The sequence below is a fragment of the Passer montanus genome, unplaced genomic scaffold (genome assembly GCF_014805655.1).
Source record: "Passer montanus isolate IOZ18808 unplaced genomic scaffold, ASM1480565v1 scaffold9, whole genome shotgun sequence".
NCBI lineage: Eukaryota > Metazoa > Chordata > Aves > Passeriformes > Passeridae > Passer > Passer montanus.
In genome coordinates, this window is record NW_024374367.1 from 11497463 (window position 1) to 11524531 (window position 27069).

General features: G+C 45.3%; 2 protein-coding genes across 2 annotated transcripts in view; one reads left to right on the plus strand and one right to left on the minus strand.

Moving 5' to 3' along the window:
- The window catches only part of SLC25A26 (solute carrier family 25 member 26), an 82459-nt gene extending 61301 nt beyond the window's left edge, over nt 1–21158 (plus strand). The window contains exons 7-10 of the mRNA XM_039734100.1: nt 6851–6920; nt 14775–14839; nt 16195–16268; nt 20712–21158. Of these exons, the coding sequence (XP_039590034.1) occupies nt 6851–6920; nt 14775–14839; nt 16195–16268; nt 20712–20808 (306 nt within the window). The 3' untranslated portion in view covers nt 20809–21158. The remainder of the gene's footprint in view (nt 1–6850; nt 6921–14774; nt 14840–16194; nt 16269–20711) is intronic.
- A 2423-nt stretch (nt 21159–23581) lies between these two features.
- The window catches only part of LRIG1 (leucine rich repeats and immunoglobulin like domains 1), a 91564-nt gene continuing 88076 nt past the window's right edge, over nt 23582–27069 (minus strand). The window contains exon 19 of the mRNA XM_039734230.1: nt 23582–26966. Coding sequence (XP_039590164.1) covers nt 26734–26966 — 233 coding nt within the window. The 3' untranslated portion in view covers nt 23582–26733. The remainder of the gene's footprint in view (nt 26967–27069) is intronic.

Sequence of the window (27069 nt, forward strand, 5' to 3'; positions counted from 1 at the left end):
CACTTGGACATTGCTAAGACTGTGGAACATCAGGGTCAGCCAGTCCTGCCCCTACAAAGCCAACCTCTCTGGGAGGGCAGGCACACACTGTGCTGCTCTGCTGGCCCAGGAGCTTCAAAGAAAGATAAAAATCTTCAATTGACCATGCTCAAGGTGATGTCTGACTCTTCTGGCACTCAGTAGGGCCAGGATTTCCCTCTCTCAGTGCTGAGCAAAATTTAGAGCTCTTAGACTTTCTGCAGTTCTAGTGAGCCCACAAGGGTTTTTTTTGTCATTGGTTTTAGCAATAAAATAATTTTCTTAGATCTGTAGGTCTCACAAATTAAAAAGTGTTATATAAAAAGAGAATGGGGAGAGTCCAGCTGTTCCCTCTGTGAGGCTGAGCAGGATTGGGTCAGAACAGGAGTTCCATGGGCTGGTTCTGAGCTGGTTTCTGCCCACACAATGGAGAGCAAGTATGGGATTGGGTCCTTTGTTTTCTGTTCAGGTGCAGCTGTCACTGCAGGCACAGAGCACTTGTGTGGAGGGGAGTGTGCTGGTGAACTGAACCATGGATCTGGAGGGAAAAGGCACATGTGCTCCTTTGCTTGGTTCTCTTGGTTCCCTCTCCAGAGAGCTCAGCTGCGGGGGGCTGGGATAGGCAGAGGGTGTGAGCTGATTTTAGGGTCAGCTCAGCCTTGCTCTTGGCCATCAGTGCAGATAGATTTTGAGATACATCTTGAAGCTTGCTGTGCAAAGACTGCTTGATGGCTTTCTGGGGAGAGTGAACACTCTAACCTTGGTTGAAGCTCATTGCACCTGATTTTCAAAGTTAATAAGAATGAAAAGTTTACAGAATACTTCTGCCCAGGCAGCTGGGGTTCTCAGCAGTAATATGTGTTTATAACTCCACCATTGAATCCATAAACTACATGCTATTTCCCTCCTAAAATTTACAGTCAGATCTGTTGCTGCTTAACAGGGCAAGCAGAAAATCAAGGCATGTAGCCAAACTGGGCCTTAAATGGCTCTCTCCCTGCTCTACAGGTAGGTGACCATTTTCCTTTTTTCCTGGAGAAGCAGTCTAGTATTTCTTTCCTCTGTGCTCAGCTGCGTATAAGTCAAGAGTAAATGAAAGCCAGGCCCAGCTTTAGAGCCATTTCCTCCAGGCAGTGCAGTAAGTGTTCTACCATGCCTCGCTCCCTCTTGGAGCAAGGCTCGGGCTGATTTTGGGATTAAGTCCTGGTGGTTAAATAACACTGTCTGCCATTTGCTTAGGTGCTGAATCAGGAGAACAGCTTTGCACGGGGTGTTGGGGGCGGGCTGTAACGCGCCCATGCCATGAGCAGAGCGGCTGCATTTTTCTCACAAAGGAACAATGCACCCAACAGCTGTTGAGCAAACAGCCCTGGCTTTATGGCTGCCACAATAAGTGTCATTCACGCCGTCCTGGGGCACAGCCCGAGGAATGCTGCACACCATCTGCACCAAAGGCACGGAAACAAATGCAAGCCTTGCTCGCAGCACTGCAGGCACGTTTGGGAAAAGTCAGATGGCCTTGGATCATCAATACAGCATTTCAACAGGGCAGAGGAAAACAGGCTCACACAGTCTCTAGATACAGAGCCAGATTGTGATGCCCTCTTGGTCATGCCCAGGCCACAAGAGGTTCTCTAGATGTTGCTGAGCTTGCCAGTGACATCTGGGGATGTTTGAATATCAAAGATTTGATTTGGACACTGGTTATTTGCTGAAGAATCTTAGCAGATTTATGTCATTCTTCCATGTAATTTATTCACACACATCTACGAAACACAGATCTATTAGGTAAGAGCAGTGCAGGTGCTCAAGAAAAGCCCTGCTGGCTTTAAAGTGATTTTTCAAAAGTGCATTTTCCCTCCCTATATGTCCCTTTGTGCCATGGAAACTGAGTGTAGCTGTTCTGCCTTGCCATGGGAACACTGCTTCGAAGAACATTTCCTTTAACCAGGCTTTTAGCACATCCATTTTGATTTACATCCAAATGGGTCACAGACATCAATGCAGTATTATATGGGCAGAAAAAGGGAATGAAATGCTTTTAACATGAAAAATATGCTCTTGCCTATAGGCCAACTTTTGTTCTCTTTCAATTTATCTAGGATTTGGGTGGGTTTAATTCTAGGACTGAATTCAGTACTGGCATAAGTGAGCACAACTCCATTAGTGCAAATGGAGTCTCAGCATTTATGTCAACAGTGAACTTAGATCATTGAATTTTTCCCATGTTTGGGCTTGCATGTTTCCTGCAAGATAATATACACATGTACTTGCCCATATGTTGCACATATGCACATAAAAATCCACTGAGGAGGACATTTGGCTCTTTGCTCCATGTTGACTTTATGTATAGAAACAGCAATCAACTTGTGAAGTTTTTGCTTCTCCTGTAGCTAATGTGCCATGCATCTGTAAGGGTCAGCCATGCAGAATGCCACATTGTGAGTAAAATCCCTAGCAGGAAAGGCAAACATGAAAATTGCTTTTCTTTCCTCAGTCTGCAGGACCTCACATGCACAAAGATCCATGTGATTCATTTGTAGTGATTTTTTCGCCCCTGTTACCATGAAGTTGAACACTGTTGTGAACAGAGGGGTACACAGAGATACTATAGATACTTATCACTGGAATGAATTGTAATATTTATTCAGCTGCAGGCCTCAAGTGTAGTGTATGCCCTGAGTTCTGCTTGAAGAACAGCAAGGCCAAGGCAGAGATGTCTATTCTCTGCAATGCTTCCTGCAGCATTGGTGGTGTTGGGCTGATCATCAGGTTTGAGAGGTGTGGTATTGCATTTTCCTGGGTTAGCTTGGATGTCCTGAATATAGACCATGATCTGGCTGTGTTGGGAAAAAGCTGACAGCTGATTTTTGCCACAAAGTGTTCCTGTAAATGTGTGGCAAAGGTGACAGGCATGCACAGGTAAGAGTTGTGTGCACTGGTCAAAGGTTATTGGCCATCTGGAGGCCAGGTGCCCTCAGCAACAAGGAGTCCATATTTGTAGGCAATGAATGCTTTCTCCCAGTATTTAAAAGCAAAGGTAATATATTTCCTTATTTGCTTCTTTTTTAGATTGAAGGGCCTTTGGTATATCTTGAGAGTGACTTTTCCAGTGCTCACTCTGCCCAGCAAAATGGGATGTCCTTGTTTTCTCAGTATCAAAAGAGCTAAATAACATTTGTGGGAGAATTTGGGGACACTGGCCTATGGAGCAGGATGAAATGGGATCTCTAGGACGAAAAGTAGGGCTCTGCCCACGTATAAAACTTGACCCTTCTCTGTGAACATTATCCCTGTGAATAATTGGAAATATGCAGCCAGGCTTCCCGCTGTGTGCCATCCCCTGAGGCCACACCCGCTGTATTGCTTTACATGGTGCAGCAATGCACAGCCAGATTTACATATATATCACAGAAAAGTGTTTACAAAAAAAATTACCATGTGATTGAGCTGGGAAGCTGCAGAGGGCCCCAACTGTATGAGTTTCCATGCACTTCAGCCAGAAGATTTATTTCCAATTTGTTATTCATAAGGGAAGAGAGAGAGAGATTGGGATGGGGTCCTTTGAAGTGGAAAACAAAGTCTTCTATTCAGCCTTCAGCTTAATAGAATACACATGACACAGGCTTGGCATGGCGGCCGCTTTCATGTAATGTGCTCCTTGTCATTCTGCTTTCCTAGGCTGGGAGTGCTAGTGGGAATGGGTACTGCCCTGGAAAAGTCAGGTTGTCCCCTGCAGCCTTCTGCTGCAGGAGCACAGTGTGAGCAGGTAGAAGCCTTTTTGGTGATGGCAGTGGGGGACCCAGGCTGAGCCAACTGCTGGGGTCGTGCTGCTCGTAATTCCCGGGTTGTGTTTCATCCTGCAGGAGCACGTGGGGAGAGAGCAGTGTTGGGGCTTCTGCAGGCATTACATGGGCACTTCTGCCCTGTTTTGGAGCCTCTGAGCTGTGCCCCTTGGGCTCTGAGCTCTGCCTGACCTGAGCTCTCCCCATTATCCCCCCAAGTGGAAGGCTCTTCTGCTTCTGTGCAGCATCTAGGATGGCAGAGTGTGCCCTAAGCACTGCACCACTGCAATAACCAGCAATTTTGTTCAAAGTCAGTGTTTTAGGGAGATATGTATATGGATCCTCTTTTTTTTCCCAGAACAAGGCCCTGGTTTTATAGTAATCTACAAATCCCTAACAGCTTCTGTGCTTTGCCCCGTCTTAATGGTATTAAAACCTGCTCAAAGGGCGAGTGTTTTTGAAGAACTCACAGGCCTGACTTACCAGCCCTGCCAATTAGTTGGTCCATGGGCTATGAGAGAAAACATGTGTGACCTCCAGCACGTCATCCTGGCCCACAGCATCGTGTGGTTAGAAAGAATTTGGGCAGGAGTCCTGCCGGTCCTCCTGGCCCTGTGACACTTGTTCCTCTTGGCTTCCTCCAGGATCATGTCCTCGTGCCCTGCTTCCCTCTTGCTCTTCTGCATGTTCAGGTTTGGAGCTCTGGGTGAATCACCGAAATTGGAGATAGAAAGAAACACATGAAGTCATCTCACCCTGCCCTTGCCAGTGCAGGATTATTCCCCACAGCACAGTCTTGAGTGCCTTCTCCAATCTATTTTTAAATGACTCAAAGGAGAGGGCTTTCCTCTCCTCCCTGGGGAGGCTGGCTCTGTGGTTCAGTAGACCTCACTGTTGGGGAATTTGCTTCCTGTTCTCCAGCCTCAATTCTCCTTTTCCCTAATTTAATTGAACTGTTCCTGGCTCCACCCTTTTAAAGCATTTTCCACATTGCATGACTGTTGCAAATACCTGTTGTCAATTTGCAGGCGTGATGGATGGGAATTCATCACCGTTTGCCTTGCTTGGCAGAGGCTCTTTGTGCAGAGCTGCCCTGGGCAGCCAGGCTTTATCAGAAACTAGATTTTAGAGCTACATGCCAAGAAATCAGAATGGCCTTTTCCTTCTTCTTTGGACAATGACATTAACATAAAATCCCATCATGACTGAGAATAGGCTGGGCTTCTGGCAAAGACGTGAATGTCTGTGTTAATGGGCTGGTTTTCCTCTTAGTCCTCCAGCAGCTCTTCCACAGTGCATTTTTACATGGCAGCAGTAACTGTTCTGAGTTCTTGGCCTTAGCTGTAGATGTACAGATGTTTGGAGAATGTTTAATAAAAAAATTACAATATTTCTGTTTTTATCAAAAGAAAGCTGTGGCTCCAGAAGCTCAGTTTTTAAACCCTGGTTTTCAGTTCAAGGTTTCTTAAGCACCTGAAGTGTCTTGCAGATGGTGCTGAAGGTGGGATTTATGCTTTGAGAGTACCCAGATACTCTGGAAGGTAGTTTATCTATGGGAGTGTGTCCTTCTTCCATCAGGATGAGAACTGTATGTCCAAAGACTGTAAGTTATTCCAGAAAAGCATATTATGGTTTTGAAGAATTATGATTCTCTATTTATTTATTTATGAAATGAAAATCAGTTTCTGCTGTGGGTGATGGCAGAATAGCATCTCATACCAAAAACACCAGGAAAAGAATGGCTAGCATTAGAGAGGCTGGAACCCCTTTAGTGCTCTCGTACAGCAGAGCTGCAGCTATTTAGCTGTGGCAGGGAACCAAACAACATTGTGGCTGGCCATTGTTGCTTGAACAGTTTGATTTTTAAAACATTCAACTGAAGTATAACCGCCAGCCAAGCTGGAAGAAGCGAGTCACGAGGACAGCATGTTAAATGAAGAGTCAGCAAACGAGAGCAGAGCTCTCCTGCTCCAGTGGAAAGTGCCTGTACTGCAGACCAGGAGCCCAAGAGCAATAATCTCAGCCTAGCACTGCTATCCAGTTGCTTCTTAGAAAATTTTATAGTACAGAAGTAATATGACTTTAAAAAGAAGGAGAATGCCACAGCCATAAAATAAAATTGCTGATTTCTCAGTGGTGGGCATCAGAAGGGCCGTGGATCCCATCCCTTTTTGCTCAGTACTGATCCTCACATCATAATCCAGAAACCTGCTCCAGAGCTTCCAATGGGAAGTGTGTCAGGAGATGAGAAAGGGGTGATGGAGCAGGGTGCAGGAGGGGAGAACACAGTGACTGTAGCTCCAGGAAAACCCCTCCCAGCAGACACTCATGGGGCTCATCCAGTTGTGTGATGTGACTTGAGAGGTGGTTTTGGAAGGCACTGTTCTTGTTGGGGCTTTAAATGTGTGTGTTTAAATGCTGCTGTGAGGAAATGGATGGGAGCAGGGTGTGTGGGAGCCATGGAGAGGAGGGTGTGTGGTCCCTAACCACGCCAAAGTGAAAAACAGAGACACACCTGCTTTGGGACATAATGGGACTGATAAGAGTAATTTCTTAATGATGGGGTTTTTTGGTGTGAGGGGAAGGGTTGGTTGAAGAAATGTAGGGGAGCAAACAGGATTTGTGTCTCGTGGAAGTGGGAGATGTTCACTTTAAATGGCAGCCTTTTGTGCATCTGGGCTGAGCTGATACTGGTTCTTGCATGCCGCCCTCACGCTCAGTGTTTTGCTTTGTGCTGTTTTATCTGCCAAAAAGAAAATAAATTCACAAAATATTTGCAAAGTTGCATGGCCACAGGCTTAAATACATACATATGAATTCCCTGAAAGCAATTTGCTTCAAGCCCTCCTCAGTTCCAGACGTCTTTCTCACTCCATCTGCTTGTTCAAGTACACAAGTTCCTTGGGAAAAATCACTTATTACATCACTCAAAAATGCCACAAAAATAGCTTTTCACTTAAGTTCCCATCCTCAGAGTTAACTCACATGGGGATCAGATAGACTCAAACATTTAATAACTTTTTATTTTCCTTTCTCTTTAAACACAGGATCTCTGGTCATGGAAGCAGGGTCACGTGGTGGATTCTTGGCAGTCAGCAGTCTGTGGAGCTTTTGCAGGTGCAAAGGATTATATGTTATACTGGGAAAGACTAAAGAAGAAAGGGAAAAATGTGCAAATCTATTAAGTATAGCAGAACAACATTCCTTTGTAATTCAAGTTTGTTTAGAAGAAAACGGATCCAGTTGTTGTTTGGAAATGGGAAAGTCAGCAAAGGAAAGAGAAGAAGAGAAAAAAAAAAAGACTCAACCAGGGTGTCTGTTTGAAAGACAACCAATTTGTTTTTGACAAATTTCTGTTATTTAAAAACTGTGGGCCTGTCAGTCAGGCTTTGTGATTATTTCAAAGTTGATTTGTAAAATCCTCATCCAGGAGAAACTTAGTTTGGGTGGGGGTTTGTGCAGCTGTTCGCTCCGAGCACTTCCCCAGGGGCTGAAGTGATTGCAGAGGCCGTGATTCACCATTCCTGTGACAGCTCTGACAGCCACCTAGATTAACTGGAGGCAGGAGAGCAGAGGGCCAGCACTGCTCAGCCTGGAGGCAAAAGCCTTCTGCAGCAAAAAAAACCCAGAGGATGAAACATCTGGGCAATCTCCAGACAGTACAACAAGAATAAAGGGTGGCAGAATACAATACTGCACTATTTATTACTAAACAAGCCAGAAGTTAATTGAATTCTTCAGTAGGCTTCTTGCTTGATTTTAGCCTACTGTACTTGTTTCCAAAAAAACAAAAAGAGAGGGAAAAAAAATCAATTAATGACTCATCAGTATAGCTGACAGTTTGAGGGAGGAGAGATTCAACTGTCTTAATAGAAAAAACAGATTAATAGTAAAGGGATGGATAGCCAGAGCTTTTTCCCCAAGGAGCTAAAATACATTTTGAGATTCCAAACTAGTAACAGAATATGTGGAAAAAATAAATCCTGTTTAAAGACAAATTATAGCATTTCTTGAATTAGAGAATATCAAAAGCAAAGCTTGTTCTTTGATAACTTACAAACTCGGAGCCATTACATTGTATGTATTTTTAAAAAAAATAAGTTCTGTTAGGGGAAATGAAGTATTAATAGCAGCAGAATTCCAGCAGAGACTGAGGCTTCATTTGGAGGGCACTGAAGCTGCACAGCTGAGGGGAGGCAGCATGGCTGTGGCTGCACAGAGTTAAGTAGATTGGGTGTGTGAGCAATGAGGGAAGGGTTGAGGTAGAGCTGATTCCATTTTGGGGCCGAGGGAATATTTTAGGTGACCTCTTGTAGTCTTGTCCAGCTGTATTTTTTCTGTTTATGCTGATGGGAAGGGAGTTTTATTCTGCTTAAGATCCTGCTGTTGGATTTTACACTGACTTCATCAATCAGTGCAAACAAAGTAAGAGGGAGTGAAGCAGATTGTTCATTTTCCTTTTGAAACAAATCAAATTAACACTAGAAATGCTTTAAAATGCAATCTGTATGTCTGCAGGTGTGATGGGGCTCATTAATTTAACACTGTTGATTTCTTTACAGTTAGATTGATACAAAACCTGTGTTCAGGCATGTTCAGAGAGCTGGAAAGGTTATCTGATTTACCCAAAGCCTTGCAGAGTAATTTCCTGAGGTCAAATTTGGTGCCTTAGTTGGGAATTTAGCCCAGTGCCTCCAGTTCCTCCTCTGTGTGTCCTGATTCTGGCCAGTTGTGCTTGGACTTGCTACTGTTTAATAGATGTTCAGCAGTGTCTGCTCCTTGTCTAGCAGAAATCTTGCAGAAGGAGCCTCCAGAGGCACAGCTGTGCATGGATATGTGCTCATGGGGCTGGGGACACGCTGGGGACACCAACACTTCACGTTGGAGGAGGCACCAGGTCCTGGAGGCTCCAGAACAAAGACTTCCAGGTCCTTGTGGTGGTAGATGAGACCACCTAGACTCTATTCCCCAAGCAAAAATCTTTGCAGAGCAGGAGTCTTATTTTGTAGCTCATGTTGTAATTGGTGAGGATAAATATTCTCTGGGTTACTCTTCCTCCAGCCTGGTTTTCCTTCTCTGTTCTTTGTCTCCCTTTTATTTCCTTTTCACCAGCAGCATTGTAATCTTCCTTTCTCATGTGTCCTTTGAGGACCTGCTTCAAAGCTCAGGAGGTTGAGCTCTTTTTGGATCAGAACCTTCCCCTCTGTCTCCATTGTCTCCCTGTGAGATATGTTAACAAGCTGGCTCTGATATTGATCTGTTCTGGTACTGCATCCATTCTGTTTCACTGAAAATATTTAGCCTTCTTGCTGAGGGGAGGTAGTGGAAAAATAATTTCCTGCATTCTGAACAATGTATTCCAGAGTTAAAAATGATTAACTACCTACATGTAGCTTCAGATGAGGGAAGAAAAGGCCAACCAAACTCTTTATCCCTTTCTTTCCATCCCAAAACAAAAAAATGAAAACCTCACCAGTACCCCGTGAATGAAATGAGATGGATGTGTGCATAGAAGTAATTTTAAATCATTGTGTATTATCCTTAAAAGGAGAATGTTATCCAAAAAACAACCTTTGCACACAGATGTGCCCTCAAATGCCACCATGGTGGTGGGATGGTGAAATCACACAGACAGGCTTTTCTCCTTTGTTCCTTGCTTGAATTCAATACTTTCTAAAAATATGTTAGAGGTCCTGAGGGGCAGGGTAATAAGCTGAAAGAAACTGAAAGAAAAGTTCTGTTTAGCTTCCCTTTATGGCACACACACGTGTGTGTGTGTATGATTGGTTGTAACTATTTGGTGAAGACAGAACCAAGAGCAACAATCTGTTGAATTCCATCCCCAGTGCCTGTGGAATGGCAGCAGTTTCAGCCCTCATATGTAAAATGGATGTATGTATGGGCTTTTTATGGAAGTGTAATAGGCATGCATAAATATTAGGGATTTGGAATCCTCTCTGACTCATCTGATAATAATTTAATCCCTCAAGGCCTTGTCCAGCTTTATCATCATCTTTGGTATCTTAACAGAGATGTTTGGAGTATTTGGGGAGTGGGAGAAGGTGATACCTGAGCAGCAGTGGGAGAAGGTGATACCTGGTGGGGAAGAACCCAAGGGCAGATCTAAATGAGACTTTAAGCCTGAGGTTGTGTTTGAACCAAACCTCAGGGCTTAGACTGCCTGGCTGGACCACCCCAGCCCTGCAGAGAACCAGGGCAGGCTGTCCCAGGAGAGCTTCTGGGTTTCCTGTGTTCTCCATGCAAGTGGGACAGTGGCAGGGAAATCCTGCCATTGGGTGTTGGCTGTTGGAAAAGGAAAGCACTGCCCTGGAGCAGCGAGGTGATCCCCAGCTTGTCAAAGAACCTGAATGTCCATTTAATGTGACTGCAAATTGCCCCCGTTAAGATGCCTTCTTTCTCACTGCCATAAGAAAAAGTGTGGCTTAACATTAATAATTAATGCTCTGTGGTGACAAAGTCACCAAGAATGGAGGTGCAAGTCCAGTGAGTCATAATGCACCAAGGAGAGCTTTTTGCACATGAACAGGGAGGATTTCCCATCACTTTTGTTTTGATCTAATCGGCTCTGACAAGATTACACACTGTGTCTAAAAGCCTCTTTAACTCTATAGCTCTGAATAAATTTTTGAGTAGTTCTCAAGATTTCCCTGCAGAGCCTGCCTGGGACATGCTCCTAGCCCTGAATTGGTTAAATCTCTGGAGGGAGCAGTGCTTTGTCTTGGTATTTCTGCTGAAATCCAAAGAGGTTCTTGGATCACTTTGCTCTACAATAGGCAGGTGTCCTTCCCACACTGATAAAGGACCAGAATAAACTTCCTCTTAAAAAAATTTAACATGATACCAATAAAATAAAAGTTCAAATAAGAACTTACTGATTGAAGAGTTCTGAAAAAGACCATTTGTGAACTTGGAAATCAGTCAGTGTAAAAGAATGCTATGAGGTTTAGTGCTGGACTTGAGCCACTTTTTCAACCCATGTCTTGGTTTTGAGACAAATTTCAGGAGAAAAGGCCCTGGAATGAATATTTCCTCTAAAGAGGAAGACTTCAATAATCCCTTTTTGCCAATGAGAGAAATGAATACCAGTGTGGAAGTGAAAAAAAACCCTGTTTATTAGCAAAAAACAAGGTCCTGGGTAACCTCCAGGTGTCAGTACAGAAAATAATAATGAAGAAAGTACAGTTTGACCTGAATAATTTTTCTTTTCCTAAGATGGGCTAATTCCAACAAGGAACAAATTCCTGTCTCTTGAAATGAGCTTGACCTACAGAACAGGGCTGGTATTGCAGAAGAGAGAGCAGAGGTCTGGCCACATGACAGGAACTCAGACTCAGGGAGAACCCCTGTAATGGCCAGAAGGATTCCCTGAACCCTGCAGAAAAGGTGAGGAGAAGTTAAAATGGTACAGAAAAGCAAGATGCCAAAACTGAAGGAGAACTTGTCTTCCTCCCTTTACAGGATCTTATTTGAGGATTGTGTCTAAGTACCTGAGAAAGATTTTGCTGTAGCAGAAAATTCTACAGGCTGTGAGAACCTAGGGTTATGTATTGTTCCCAGGTGAAGTATTTCACTCAGTTCTGATGCTTTTATTTGGGTATGACAGCTAGAATGGTAGAAAATGCCAGCAGCAACCTAGGGGAATATTTTAAGTCTTCAAGTCTTTTTATTCTTATTGCCAAATAAAGATAAGTCATGCTCTGCAGATGTCTGTCACCAGCACTTCCATCAAGGACTGGTCACTGGGAAAGTGTGAGTAGCAGGGGGATTTTCTGTTTAACACCCTGACTTGGTAAAGTGTGAATATACAGTGACCATTGTAACTTCTTGGGAGATGGGTGATGAATTTTCCACTGCTGCATGAAGGTTTATTTTCCCAATAGAGGAATTTGTCACTCTGCTGGAAGTATTAATGAGCCAAGAGCCTTCTCTCATGTGAAAATCCATCTTTAAGCCTACTTGCTGGGCCCAAGTCATCCCCAGCTCTGTCAGGGCAAGGGAGAGAGGAGCCTTCTCCAGGAGTGAGTTGGTGAGTGAGCCTGGACACAGACTCACTGCAAAAGTGCCTTTTTCTCCATCAGCTCTGCAGAGAAACCAGGATGATTTAGGAGTGGGAGGCTCCAAGTTCTCAACCTTTCTTGTCCATGTGTTACTCTGATGCTTTTCCTGGTTGCTGATTAGTGGAGCAGACTCCAGCATCATGTGGCAGCTCTTGGTGAGTTCAATGGCAGCAGGAACTGAATGATTATTAAATAAGTAAGTGATTTAAATATATGTTGGGCCCTATTGTGGATTAGTGCAGTGCACAGCCCTCCTATTTTCAATGAATAGACTGGCTTTAACAGTTTGTGTCTGTTGTATCAATCTGGTGATTGGAAGCAGTCAGGTTTTAAGTTCCTTTATTCTCTTCCTAGATACCTGTGTACTAAGTTTAAGAGGTCACTCTAAAATTATCTTGGACATTTAGAGTTAAGAACATTCATTTTGTCAGACTCTCTGCCTTCAATAAAAAGCAGTCCCCAACAAATGCTAGCTTTAATCTCATGTTTTTGTCAAGCATATACAAACTTGCTTTTAATTTAGCCGCTATCCTGCTGCTTGTTGTGCTTATGAAGCATTTTATTGTTGCTGTTGCCATTCTGAACTGATTGGTAAATCTGTACCAAATACTTCCCAGTGATGGAAAAAGAAACATTGAAATGTTAATAACGAAAGAGTAGGGAAGATCCAGATGTCAGCTGGGGAAAAAATGAAAACCAATCAGCCTTGATTAAACTTTTCAGATAAGAATTTGGGAACATCATGTCAGGATAAATTGTGTTTGTTTTAACCACTCTTATCAGCCAAGACTGAAGCTGCTGCCAATAAGAAACTCTCAGGAATAAATGAATAAAAAAAGGTACAGAGATCTGATAAGGGACATAAGTTAGTCTGATTAAAGTGTTGCCATCAGAGCTGGGTGATGCTTTGAGATTTTTTTGCTTGATACAGGCCTGACAGCCATGTGGTTCACTGTTTAATTTTAGCTTGGTCTGTGGGCAAAGGAAGGGCTTCTACATCCAGACTTGTAAAGCCACTATTTTCCATGGAGATTATTTTTACCATTCTAAAAATACATTGCTGACATGAGTACCAAAGTTTCTATCCGGACCGTTCTCAAAACCTTTTGGTCACTTACGCAAAAACTGGCTGACAATTAAAAGATTTTCTGACCTTAAAGAAGGTCCAAGAATGGACTGGAATTTAGTTTAACTTGCTCATAGTTTCTGCTTTGACTCCTTGAATACAGCCCATTTTTCTGCTCTTTAGTGAGGTATCACTGCTAGAAAGCTTCCGGCAGAGTGAACCACATGGGCCAGCCCTAAGGGAGTGGAAGCTGCTCCTAAAACCAGGCTTTTTGGGCTGCTCACTAACTCAACTTTCCTGCTATTCTTGTTTGAGATCCAGGGGACTGCACATGTGCCTTACTGCATCTCCTGAACTGTCATGGGACATTCCTTAATTAACTATAAGAAGTCAAGTAGGGTGCCAGCTGGCCCAGCCTCCTCTGCCATAAAACAGGGTTTAATATGTTCAAGTTAAGGTGGCTGGGAAAGAGAGATGCAGGTAAAAACACAAGCCAGCAGGGATTTTTTTTTTTCATTACTTTACAGATTTTAGAAGAAATGCTTTTTTCCCTTCTGCCATCCCAAGAAAAGAGAGATCAATTTTTCTACATTCCATAAAACTTGGAACAGAAAATAGATTATTTTTAGCTTATTCCCTGGGCACTGTGTAGGCTTCAGTCTTTGGAGTCACTTTGTTCCCGGCTGTAGCAGATACAGGATTTATGCAAGCTCCAGAGAAAAGAAAAATCAGGGGGAAGAAGAAAGACTTCAGAACAAGTCTCTTGCTCTCTTTTCTCCCCCCTTTCTTCCCCTTTCATTCTTGTATTTTAGAAGTTTCCTTCACTTGGCTCTCCCTCAGCATGAATTACTCTCTTGAAATATTTCGAACAGATGAGGGAAAGATTAGAATTGATTTTAGGATGGGGAAATAAGGGAAAGGAATAAAATCCTGGGAGGAAAAGCAAAAGAGCTGGTCCCCAGATAGCACAAGAGGCCAGGCTGTAGTCACAGGGTTAAAATACAGAGCCAGACACACAGGTTTGGGATGAGACATGCAGATGGATAAGCTGAAGATTTCTGGCTTTCAGGAGGAAAGCCACAGCTGAGCTGACTGTGGCAAGTGACAGTGATGAGCTCCAAGGGTGAAGTTTGGGAGAGAGCAGAGAATAAAAATGCCCCTGAGGGTAAGATGGCACTTGTGACAGCAGACTTCTGACAATTTCCTAAGACCCTTGGGCAGCTTCACATTGTTGTTATCCAAAGTGGAGCTGATTTATTCTGTTGGAGATGAGCTCCATCCCAAACAATGACTTGTCTTTTTTCCTTGGAACAGTCCCAGATCCAGTCTGTGTGTATCTAGTGAGGAGACCAAGCATATGTGTTTCAGATACAGAGCATGATTCTGTCTTTCCAGCATTTAAATGGTCAGACTTTAATTCTCTAGGCAGAACACAGTGTGACTGCTTTATTTTCCCATCTCTGCAAATGAGTAAGCAGTTTTTTGCCTTCCAAACTTGCTGTGGATGTTGGAAGTGAAATCTGCTATCCTTACAACCTTCCTATGTTCATGTATGTACAGAGTACAGAACAAAAAGACAGTAATGTCCCTGGGGATGTTTGGATTTACAGTTTAGCAGCAGAGAGCTGTTTTCTGAAGTCAATACACAGTAACAAAAGGTGTGTGTACAGACCTTGGACAGACGTACCTGGGCTCTGACGTGAGGGAACGTGCTGTAGGCATTAATAACACAGCAGTGTTGACCACAGCCCTGGGAATTATAGGCAGTGTGGCATTCATATTCACACAACAATGTCTCACTTGTGCTTGCTGTTTTAATTTTCTCAGGTGGATTTGCAGCTGCAGTCACCACACCGCTCGACGTAGCAAAGACAAGAATTATGTTGGCAAAGGTAAGAGGGAAGGAGGCCACCAGACAGGCCAGGGAATGGCCTGGGCATTCCAGGGTTTCTGTAGGGCCCTTGCAGAATGAAATCCAGCACCTATTAATAATCATTTCTGCTCTTGTCCTAGAAGGCAGGAGTAGATGTGAACAGGCACTGCATGCAGAACTAATGAAATTGTTGTGTCCCTTTCCTGTGAATTCTTCTCTGGTCCCTTCCCAAGGGAGCTGTCTGAAACAGACTTGGGCTTGTGCTCAGCTTCTAGACTCTCATGCAGTGTCTTTAGAAGAAAAGCCTTGCAGAGTCAGAGTTAACTCCATGTTAAACTGCCCATCAGGGATTTATTCTGCTGTTTTGGTAATTCAGAGTGTGTATGTCTTTTCTGAGGAGGGCTTGGTACTGGATTTTCTGTTGTAAAATGTTAAACTATAGAGATTTTGATGGCCAACATCAGCCAACCAGGGCAGAAGGAAGATTGCTTATAAGATCAGTAAGTTCAGTAAGTTTAGAAATTGCTAATGAGTCTGGTGTTCCCATCATCATCTCACTGACCCAGGGCAGAGCTGACAGCCACTGAGCCCTCAGCAGGTGGATGTTCCTAAAGCCTTTCCCAGCCCTGAAAAGAGCTGTTGTGTTGGTGAAGGATGGGCATTCTGGAGTTTCTGTGGGTGTTTTTTACCCTGTTGCTCACATCTCTCAGTTTGGGGTGTTTCTTGTTGCTCACACACACCTTCCCAGCTGAGTCTCATCTGCTGTGTTATCTGTCATTGCTGGGTTGTGTCTGCTGCAGCTTCTTTGTCTTTGGATAGTGCTGGTGATAAACCTGTAAAACTGGGTTTCATCTCTGCCTCTCTCCTGAGCAACCAGGTAAAGAAATGAGGGTGCTTTGAGACCATTCAGTTTCTATTAGTCATTTCACATTAAGAATTCACTCCTGGAATTTAAGTGTCTCTAGTCCTGCTGTTTGTCCTCTGTTTTGCACTCAAGACAATTTTCACATGCAATACACTACTCAGGGGTTTGGGGTTTTTTTCTTTTAAATCTGAAGGAGCAGCAAAGTCACTTGGTGCTTTGAAAGTGTTTTTATTAAGGTCTAACTGCAGTGGCAGCTGCTGGATGTACAGCTGAGTGTAGTGCAGAAGGGACTGGCTGCCCAGTTCTGAACTGACCAGCTCTGGGACCTTGATTTTGTTTCACTTTCCACCCTTTTTTCCATTCCTAGTGATTAGGAACTGTTTCCTGTGCCTGGGGTAAGGAGGCTATGAGGATGTCTGCAATTCCTGTCATGTAGCACTAACCAGGCACAGGAGCTCAGTAAAGAACTAAACCTCTGCCAACACTTCCAATCTCTCTCTGTGGTGCAGGCTGGTTCCAGCAATGCCAGTGGGAATGTTCTGGCTGCCCTTGGCGGCATCTGGAGGACACAAGGCCTGTCAGGGTAAGGACGTGCTGACCTCAGGGGTTGTGTTGTCTGTGTGGTTAGGGGGTGTGAGAGGATGGGATGGGATCTGTTTCTGTTTAAGTACTGGCATACAGAAAAGCCTTTTGATTGCTGCACACCTGGGCAGGGAGCAACAGTCAGGGAGCCAAGAACAAATCCCTCAGGGAGGTTGAGTGTCCTCACCTTAGCCTTGGCTGGGGGCAGTGTCCAGGGAAGAGCACAGAAAAGAGGCTTTGTTGGGGGTACATCCAACCTCTGAGCCCAGCTCCAGGTGTCAGAGGCAAGGCTGGCTTTGTGTCAATAACCCATGATGGACTCTTCCCTGTGAGCATTTGTGATTTGTATCTATTTAAATCCAGGCACATCTCATAGCAGTTTCAGCAGTTTCATTTGAGGGATGTGAATCCTCTCTCCTGAGGTGCCAGGGAAGGTCAGCACAGGACCCACCAGCCCCTTATGGACAGTTTCTCCTCCTCCTGGCAATTCCTTGAAAGGTCTCCTCTGTTCAATTCCCCATTCTTGTTTTCCTCCTCCTGGCAATTCCTTGCAGGTTTGAAAGGTCTCCTCTGTTCAATTCCCCATTCTTGTTGTGGAGCACAATGTGAGCAGGCGATGCCAGCGTGCTGCCAGCAGTGGGGACAAGCTGAAGCACAGGGAGGAGCTGTGAGCTTTGATCTCCCCTTAGGTCTGGCCTTGAGCACGTGCCCCCAGATTTTTGCAGTGTGGAACCCATTGCAAAAGTGCAAGTTTCCTGAGCCAGGCTTGAGCACAAAGAGTAGGTGTGAGCAGCCACAGAGCAGCTCTGCAGGGCTGTCCTGCTGTAGCCAGAGTGTAGAAATGTTCTGGGCTTTCCTCTGACCAGCTGTGGAAGGCTGGGTGATGTCCATCCAGTCTCTTAAGTGCTTCACTTTGTCCTGAGACAGAGAATGATCCCCTGGGCTTGGAGCAGTGTGGGAATACAGAGCCTTCTGCTGGTGTTTCTAGAACATTTGGAGGTGTCAAAAAGGATATTTACTGACACTGCTTCACTTACACCCCCTTGTCCTCTTTGAGTGCATGTCTTATACCAGTAGTTGGCCTCTGAAAGTGAATATGTCTTTACTTCTCCAGTCCATGAAATTCAGCCTGTGCTGCCTTCAGTAGGGCTCATGTCTCACCTGTCTTTAGCCTGGAAGAGAAACTGAGGGATTTTTGGAAGCTTGGGGCTTTACTTTGTAGTTTCCCCTAGATTTTTAGTCCTCTCACTCTTTCAGGGCACTGTCCTAACCTTTGTTGCACAACACAGCTTTGCAGGGGACAGCTTTCTCTGAACATCTGATCTCTGCTTGCCCAGCTAATGAAAGTTCAGCCCTCTTTCTACACATGTGGGAAATAATTCAAAACAAATTGCAGGAAGTTCCTGAACACTGATTCCAGGAAGGCATCCAGCTGTGCCCCCCGGCAGCACTCAGGGATGGGCTGTCTCAGGTTTGCCTCTCGGAGGGGACGAGGTGATGTGGCAGGGGATGAGTTTTGGGCCCTGCATGGCTTGGTGGACTCTTAAGGCAGGTTTTGAAAGGGACTGGGAGAAGTGAGGCCATGTCTGGTGCTAGTTGAGCTCTGAAGGGTGTGAAGAGGCATGGACTTGACTGAGGAAACCTCCCCCACCCCCTGGCCAAAAGTAAAGTTCACCCCCCAGCAGAGAGCAAAAATGTATGTTTGTGTTCTTTTCAGGGTGTTTCAGCAGTGCCCTTTTCTAAACAGCCCAGAATTAAACTCTGCCCAAAGATAGCACCAGTGGACCAGGACCAAAGGGAACACAATTCAGTTGAAATCAAAACAATAAGAGATCTGGAGAAAAAGCAACATGTAAAGGAGGCCAAGCTGCGTCAGCTGCGAGGAAAAGGAAGAAAGTCTTGGGAAAAATAAACGCAGAGGCTGCCATGCCTGCTGCCAATTATAAATCTATTAATCAAAACCAATAAAAATGTCGGGCTTTTTTGGCCAGTTACAACATGACATGATTTATGGCTCCTCTAATAAATCTCGTACTTGAAGAGGAGGAATTCTGAGGGCAGAAAGACGCATTGCTTATTGCCACCTTATTAAAACCAGAGCACAGGGCTCAGCTTCCTGGTCTGCACCTAGTAAATCCCTCTGCTTCACGCCAAGAAATTCCACATCCCTTTCTGTTAAGGGAGAGCCAGGACTGGCAGGGGTTAGGATGGGGATGGGGTGAGTGGATCTGTGAACCTTTGCTTTTGCCAGAGGAGAAGAGGAATCAGTCACAGGAAAGGGGGTTTGCATCTTGTCTAACAGCTTTTCACAAGGAGATAGTGGTGTTTGAAAGCCATGGAGGAAGCTTCAGAACTTATTGGTGATAAACACGAGGGTTGTTGGAGGGGTGGTGCTGGTGAGGAGGCCTGTGTGGAGCTGGGGATGGAGCTGGTGGTGTTGCACCAGGTGTCCTGTTCCTCCCATGAACCTCCTGGTCAGAGTGGGATTGGTGCATGTGAGGTACCAATTTAATTTTGCAATAACAATCCCTCTACATTGTTTAGTTTTATTTATTGAAGTGTGGGTTATGAATCTCAATTTCAGTGGAAAAATACCAGAGGGGCACATGGCTCAGCAGCAAGAGCACATGCACAGAGAAAAGCTCTGTTGCCAGGCAGCCCCTCGAAGGGAGAAGAGCAGAGAATTCTCTTTGGGGAGTAGAGAAGGGGGAATTTTACCTGGCAGCCAAGCAGGGTGGAGGAAGCCTCCACCACTGGGCTGCAAGTTACACACAATGCTTTTTTCAGCACTGGCCCCCCTGTGCTGTGTCCAGGCCCTGCATTGCTTTGCCCTGTTTCCCAGGGAAGTGGTAGGATCAGCATCCCTGGAAATGTTGAAAATGTGTAACTGTGGTGCTTGGGGACATGGGTTAGAGGTGTGCTTGGTAATGCTGGGTTATTTTGGGCTTGTCCTTTTTCAACCTACGTGATTCAATGAGCCAAAGGGTAACTGCAGGGGTCCTGTTTGTCTCCTGTTAGGAACTGAGGAGTGGCAGAGTGCCAGGTGAAATCTGCAGACACAGACCAAACTCAGCTAGACAGCAGAGCTCTGCCCACCAGAGCGGCTGCTGATGGGGCCAGCAGAAATAAACCCAATTTGTCTCATCTGCTGATGGAGGCAGGCGTGCTCCAGCAGAGTTTGGATCAGACCTGCCACAGAGCTCTGCTCTTTGGATTTGGGACCTCCCTGCAGCTGTTCAGCTCTGCCCTCACACAGAGAGGGAGCCCATGGTGGGAGAGTGGATGGGAGAGGCCACGGGTGGCAGGTGGGAACAGGAATCTGGGAGAAGCAGGGCCAGGATTCTTGGAAGTGATGGCTAGTAATGGGGGTTGCCAGGGTTGCAGTTTCTGGGTAACTCAGTTATGGGCCCCTGTTTGTGTAATAGCTGTGTCTCGAGTGGGCTGTTCTGGAAATGAATGTCTGCCCCTGCTCCCGTAATGAGGCTCCCTAATGCAGCAGGAGAGGGATGCTGTGTGCTGCTCCCTAGGATCTGCCCTATCAGTGCTCTGTCCATACATGCCTTGTACAAATTACTCTGTTTTAAAGCTGTCATTATGGTAATAGGCCCAATTGCTGTCTAGTAAAGCCATAAAATGTTTCCATCTGCCTGTGTGCTCCCGGCTCCTTAGCAGAGCTCATTACTGCCAGAGGTTTCCCTGTGCAGCAGGGAGCTCCTGAGCAGCCAGGTCTCACCAGGAATTCCAGCCTGTCCCACTGTGGACACCCTCTCAGCAGGGACCATGCAGTGCTTGGCACAGCCAGGGACAGGATCCCTGTGGAGCTCAGCCAGGCTGAGTGCCATGGATCTGGAAGGGGAGTGGGATGCCAAACGGATTTGATTTTAATCCTTGCTTGCCACAAAGGAAGCCTGTAATCCTCTGGGAGGATACCCTGGCCAGTCCTGAAGCTGTTAAACCAACTGTGAGTTTAGATGTGTCAAGCATTTGGCTTTGCACGAGTTTCCTGGTAATTTCTGTGAAGATCAGGTACCTAAAAAGGGTGGCAGCTGAAGGTGGAACGGAATGGAATGGAATATTTCTGCTCCCTCACGGCTGTTCCTGGGAAGGAGCCACTGCAGTGAGCAGGGCTGGCTCTGCAAGGGGCTGTGGGGCAGTGGGGGCCAGGACGTCCCCACCTGTCTGCAGCTCTTTGTGGCCAGCTCTCCATTCCAATGGCCCATAATGGCCTCTGCCTTTTCCTTCTGCACCCGAGCAGTGTGGAGAGGGGTTAAAAACCACAAACCTTGGGAGTGCTGTGTTAGGGAAGTCCAGACAGATTCCTGCAGCGAGCGGTGGGGTGGGATTTAAGAAACCAGCAAGAGAGAGTTTTTGTTGGCCTTGTTTCCCGAAGCCCCTGCATCCGCTCCCCGCTCATCCTCTCACAGCGCCTCTCCTTTGCCTCCAGCTTGTTTGCAGGTGTTGTCCCACGGATGGCAGCCATCAGCCTGGGAGGCTTCATCTTCCTGGGGACATACGAGAAGACTCGGCAGCTGCTGCTCTGAGCCAGCCCGGCCGGTCCTGCAGGGGGAGAAGCCGGAGGAGGAGCGGGCTGGGAGCAGAGCCTTCCTCCCGCACCCCTCACAGCAGCTGTCCCGCAGGCTGAGAGCCACTCTGCCTGCTAGGGGAAAGTAAATCCTCCAATAATCCAGTTTCCCAAACATGAAATTTTCCTGCATGGAAAGTGGGTGAGGTAATTTTGAAGAGTTGTGCCAAAAAAGTAATGTTTGGGGGGTAAACAGCTAATTACGGTGGCTGCAAAAGGCATTATTAGAACTCCTGCAGGGAAAGTGTTTTGGAAAGCTCTGGCTTGGGGGCTGAGTGGGGAGGCTGAAATAAAGCAAGTTTTCATCATTCAGTGGCACCTGCCTCGTAACAGGGGAGGGGAAGGGGCTGATAGAGTTACAGCCTGCTGCCCTCCAACAGCACCGAAAGGATCCTGGCTTGGGAGAACTCTTTGTCAAAGACAATCATCCGTTTGTTCCTGATTCGAGCTGTATTTGTGGAAGTTTATATTCCTGTTTATACCTACAGGTGCTCAGCAAGCATTCCTGTGTGGGAGCCAGTGCAGCTTTATTAATCACACTCATATTTCTCCAGTAAAAGCACAGGCTTGGATTATTTTACAGCTGTGCTTGTGCAAAGACTCGGAGCTCTGCCTTCTTTTGGTCTTCATCCCTGAGCAGCAGGAGAATGGCAGTGCTGAAGCCTGGGAGGGAAGCTGGGAGGGCAAGGCAGGGAGAACATCAGAGTTCTGCTCAGTGGATCATGTTGAGAGCCACTCAACATAATCAGAGTTCTGTAGGGGTGGATCCTGAGGGCTCTTGGGGGGCTGCTGGCAGGCAAAATCCTGCTGCTGTTCTCACGCAGGAAACAGAAGCTGCAGCAGCCAAAACGGTGTGGGGATGAGTGAGATGAAAAGACCTTGTTGGAATTACTCAAAATTATCACCAGTTGGTGCTGGAGGTTTACAGGACCAGCTTGGCTGCGTGGTGGCTGGGCAGGTTCAGCTGGGGAGGGTGTTTGTGTGGGCAGGCAAAGCCAAGGGGTTTGGTGTGTGATGGTTTCCTGCACGGCCCACGGTTTCCTGGGCCATGGGAAGCTCCTCACACAGGGCAGAGGAGTGGGTGCCACAGGCCCTGGGTGCTGTAATTTACCTGTGGGGCTGTTCCCCTCATGAGGACAATGTGTTTGGAGTCCTGAGAGAGAGAACCAATGCCAGACCAGGGCAGTGGCCTGAGCAGGGGACACCAGTGACACCAGAGCCCCTGCCCAGAGTGCCTACAGCACGGGCTGGATGTTTTATTACACTGCTATCCATGACAGAGTTGTAAGACTTTTCAGAGGCCAAAACTTAGAAAATAATTGGCAGACAAGTAAAACATACAGAACAAAGGACATAATTCTTAAAAATAATCTTCAATTAAAATGGGGAATTCGGCCAAGTCCCATATTGGCTGGTTGGTAACACTGCTCACTACCATGGCTTGGTGTAGCTGTGCTTCCTGCCACTTTGAGGCTGTCTCTTTTTATGACATTCTATATATATATATCTATTTATCACATTCAATTTTAGGGACTGGGAAGGGAGGGAGATTTATTACTCTGTCTCAAAAATCTATCACATTTTCTCTTGAAGCTCTTTAAACATGGTGAGAGGGTTAGCACTGCAGCTGATGCATTTAATTACTTGAGCTGTAAATAATCATCTTTATGTCATTGGGTCCAAATGGTGCATTTTTTGTTGTTTTTATTTAATATTGCAGAATCAGTTTTTGTCATCACCTTTTTTTTTATTATTAAAATTAAAAACCCTAACTAAAACCCGACAAAACCCAGCCAAGCAGCCAAATTGTTTTAGCCAACCTAATGGTGGGAGGGGACAGACCTGAAGTGATTCCCTTTCCCTGTGCCAGTGGAGCAGCTCTGGCAGCAAAGGCCAAAGGTACCTGGGAATGGCAGCAGGCAACTGAGAGCCCCAGCAGGTGGCCAGGGCTGCTCTGCACTCACCAGTTTGCCTAATATGGATGAAAAGGACATTTTTAGTTTTGGGACTGTGGGGAGAAAAAATAGACCAAAAAATGCATGGATTCTCCTATGACTGTTTGTCTTAAGTTTTAGCAATGTTTTCTTTCAAGTTTACCAAAACATAATGTAGCCCATTACTGGGATGAAGTGGGATAACAACTTAAATTTTACACCAGGCACCAGCCTCTTAAAACCTCTCTCAATTAAAAAAAAAAAATGAACTCCTAGATGTGCTAAGGAACATTGAGTATTCTCAGTCAACCTGCTTTATACCCAAAGTGATAATTTCAAGGGGGAATTAATTCTATTTTTTTCAGAAAAATACAGAAACTGAACTGAGATTTTTAGTTAAAGCAGGAATTCAGGCTTATCTCCAAAGCTACCTCTGGAATTTCCACCCAGGGTGGGGCTGGGGTTTGGGAACACCAGAGGTTTTCACAACTGCAGCTGGGTCTGGCGCTGTCCTGGCCCTGTTTTTACTTGCACACACACACACACCCCCCTCATCTGTTCTGTTCTCACTGCCAAGACAGGGGGACTTGCCAGATACTAAAGCAAGCTGATATATTGGAAATGTATTTCTTACAAGTTCTGTATTGTATTTTTCCATCCAGCCCCAAATTCCACCCCATCCACAGGCCAGGCTGTCAGAGCCTCACGCTGTTCCCCAGGATCTCATGGCCCCATTTCAAGAGCAGGTACTTTGGCAGTTAATCTCCATTTTTGTGACAGAAAGACAGAAAAGAGATATAGCAATGGATTAGAATTTTATTTAATTTTCAACTGAGACTCCCAAAAGCTCACTCTCAACAGATCAGCCGTAATATTATAAATGAACCTTTATTAAAGACACTTCAATGCCGTTTGTTAGACACTTCAATATCTTACATGTTTTTCAATGTACAACATTGTACCAAATTCTCTAATAAATAAATAAATTTGTACACAAAAGTAATACTTCCTCTTTCACATTGCCTCTTAGAAGCAGCAAATTCACATATTTAGTGGAAGTCATAACATTAGGCAGTTAACTTTATTCAGAACCATTATTTTCAATGTTAACACGACAAATACGCTTTTGTATCTGCACTGGTGATGACATTTCTGCCAGCAAAACGAGCCCATTGAATCATTCCCATCTTCCCCATGTCCCTGGTTCCATGAGTTAGTTCTGGACCACTTTTCCCTTCAGCAAAGGGAAAACTGTGCTCGGTTTATAAATTTCTAACATCCATTTCCTTTGCTTTGAATAAACTTGGCACTCAACATAATTCGCCACCTGTCTCAAAGTGCAAACGTGTCAATAGTCAGGGACTGGGACAGACAGGTACTGGCTGAATTATGCCTGGCTTCACCCAGGGGCAGCTGCTGCTCTCCCTGGCCCTCAGAGCAGGTCCTTCCCTTACAGGAGCTAAGGCTGGGTAGGACCAGCTTGTGACAAGACCAAGGGGCAGCTTGCAGCCACTTCCTGAAACCCCACAAGTGCAGCAGCGCTGGGGCAGGTCCCTCAGGGATGGATCTAAAGTGCCCGTGAAGTGTTTCTGCCCTTATCTCTGCTGCTTGTTCTGAACCACAGTCCTGGCAAAGGTGGATTCCCAGACTCGGCCTCAGTGGAACTGGTGTTTGGAGTTGCTCCTAAGGAAAAAAGTAACAACACCCCCCTCCCACCCATGATAAACCTGCCCCAAAGTAGTCATCACCAGAGTTAGCAACCTCATGTTAGCAGAACTCAAATCACAAAGAACTGGGAGTCCTCCATCCACAGGTACCAGCAAACACTAACAGAAAGCAACCTTTCTATAAATAAAAAGCATCATTGTGAAGTCAGAAGTGACAAAGATCTGTCTGACTGAGGTGGGTATTTCTTTATCCCCCCTCCATTAATGGATGAACTTAAAAAGACCACATAAAAACATTTGGGACATTTCCATTTAAAGGTCTATTCAACCACGAATCCACAGTTTTCCTTATAAAACAAATGTATTTCTGACTAGCCCAGAATTGCTACACCAGGCAGCATAACTCACTTGAAGGTGATGTTTTCATATAGAGAGTCTGGCTGTTCAACTACAAAGTGTAATATTGTGTTGCAGGGAAAAAAAAAAAGTATTGGATGAATTAGTGATACAGCTGTCCCCTTAGGAGTACAGTTTAGTTTTGTTGTCAAAACAGCTCTATGGTTTCAAACCCCCCCAGAACAGATGTGGTTTTTGGGTGTGAAAATGCATTATACACTGGCACAGGTTATTTTTATTAAGGAAGGCAAGGCTGAATTGCTGCACACACCTCAGACAGGTAGAGCTGGGTCCCTTTGGGAGGGGAAGGGCCTGTGGTGAGGGCTGTGGTGCTCAGAGCTGTGCACACATGGCAGGTAAAACCTCTCTGATGATGTGTTTGAGAGGTGCACTGTTATGAGACCACCCCTGGTTTACTGCACAAGTTATTTATTTTGGTAACAACTTCTTCCCAGTCAAAACAACCTTTTCCTCTGGTTGTTTTGGGGCTCTGCACTGTTGAAGAGTTATTTAGTGCCTCCTGTGTGGTCCACTCTAAAGTCTCACACAGTCACAGTTTAAATACTAATTTTTATGAAGTTTTGAAAAATAATGGAATTCAAGTTCTTCCACCAACAGGAACATATCAGGTTGCTACATAATTGCTCACTGCTTTTTTTCTTTATAAATTTCATTTGACACAGTTGAAGATCTCTGTTACTAAATGTGTTAAGTACAACAAATTTCCAAGGGGAACGAAATTTGTGCTAAGTAATCCAATTGAATCACAGAAAGACTTGGGTTGGAAGGGACAGAATCACAGGATTAACTAGGTTGGAAGAGACCTTTGAGATGATCAAGTCCAACCTTTGACCTAACACCACCTTATCATCTAAACCCCCTGCTGTGGTCAGGAAGAACTTTCATTAGTCCAGGTTGCTCAGAGGTCATCCAGCCTGAACACCTCCAGGGATGGGACATCCACAGCTTCTCTGGCAACCTGTACCAGTGCCTCACCACCCTCACAGGGAGGAATTTCAATTTCTTCTGTATCTAACCTAAACTTCCCCTTTTTCAGTTTGAACTCCTTACATTGAGGGCACCAGAACTGTGTGCAGAAGCCCAGGTGGGGCCTCACCTGAGTGGAGCAGAGGAGCAGAATCTGCTGCTCACAATGCTCTGGATGCAGGCCAGGACATGGTTGGATTTCTGGGCTGTGAGCACACATGGCCAGGGCACATCCAGCCTCTGATCCACCCACACCCCCAAATCCCTCTCCACAGGGCTGTTCCTGGTCACTTTTCCACCCAGCCAGTACCTGGGATTGCCCCAACCCCAGAGTACATGGTGTAAAGGAACTTCCACTGAAAAGAGGACCATCCCTTTGGAACAGTCTGGCTTTTAAAAGCTCTGTTTATGCATTTAAGGCACCAGAATTATTTCTCTCACAAAGTTTAACAGCAACCTGATACTGAAAACAATATTGCCAAAATTGTAAAATTTCACTCAGTTTTCCATGCACTAAAGATTAAAATAGCCTCTGTAAAAGATATATATATATTTTTTATATATTTATATATGAAAACTCTTATGTACAATTGTATCAAATACTTTTCTCTTTACACAATAATCCCTTGCATTTATGTGCTTCATATGCAAGTTGACTTTTGAACACTTCATACTTCTCAGGGAAGTTTTAAACTATGTACAATCAGATGACGCTCGAACAGGAGTTTGTTCCCCATACAAGCTTGTTTCTCATACCTCAGTTGGTTGCCTTTGCCAGGCCATCAGTTCAAGATTCGAGGTAGAAGTAAGTAGCCTATATACTCTGTGCAAAAAAAAAAAAAAATTTAAAAAAAGTAATAGTGTGTTTGTTAATTTGCATGTGGCAGTCAGTCTGTGCTCTCAGTCCAGAGACCTGTTGGGCAGCTTGGGCTCGTGAGTGGAGTCGTGGGGCTGGGCTGGGGTGCTGCTGGGCAGGAGAGCCTGCTCCACCTCTGCTTCCCTCTGCAGATCCAGTAGTGCTGGGGATATTTCAGGAAGCACATTCAGTTGCTTTAATGACCCTCCTGCAGGCGAAGCTCTCACCAAATTAAGGTTGTTAAGCTCTGAAGGCTTTGCTGCTACTTGTGAAGAGCCTGCAAAACCCCAAAGGAGCAGCATGGTTAGGTGATGCTCAGCCTGCCAAGCACTCCCATCCTCCACAGCTCTGGAGGTCTTTCCCAACCTCAATAATTCTAT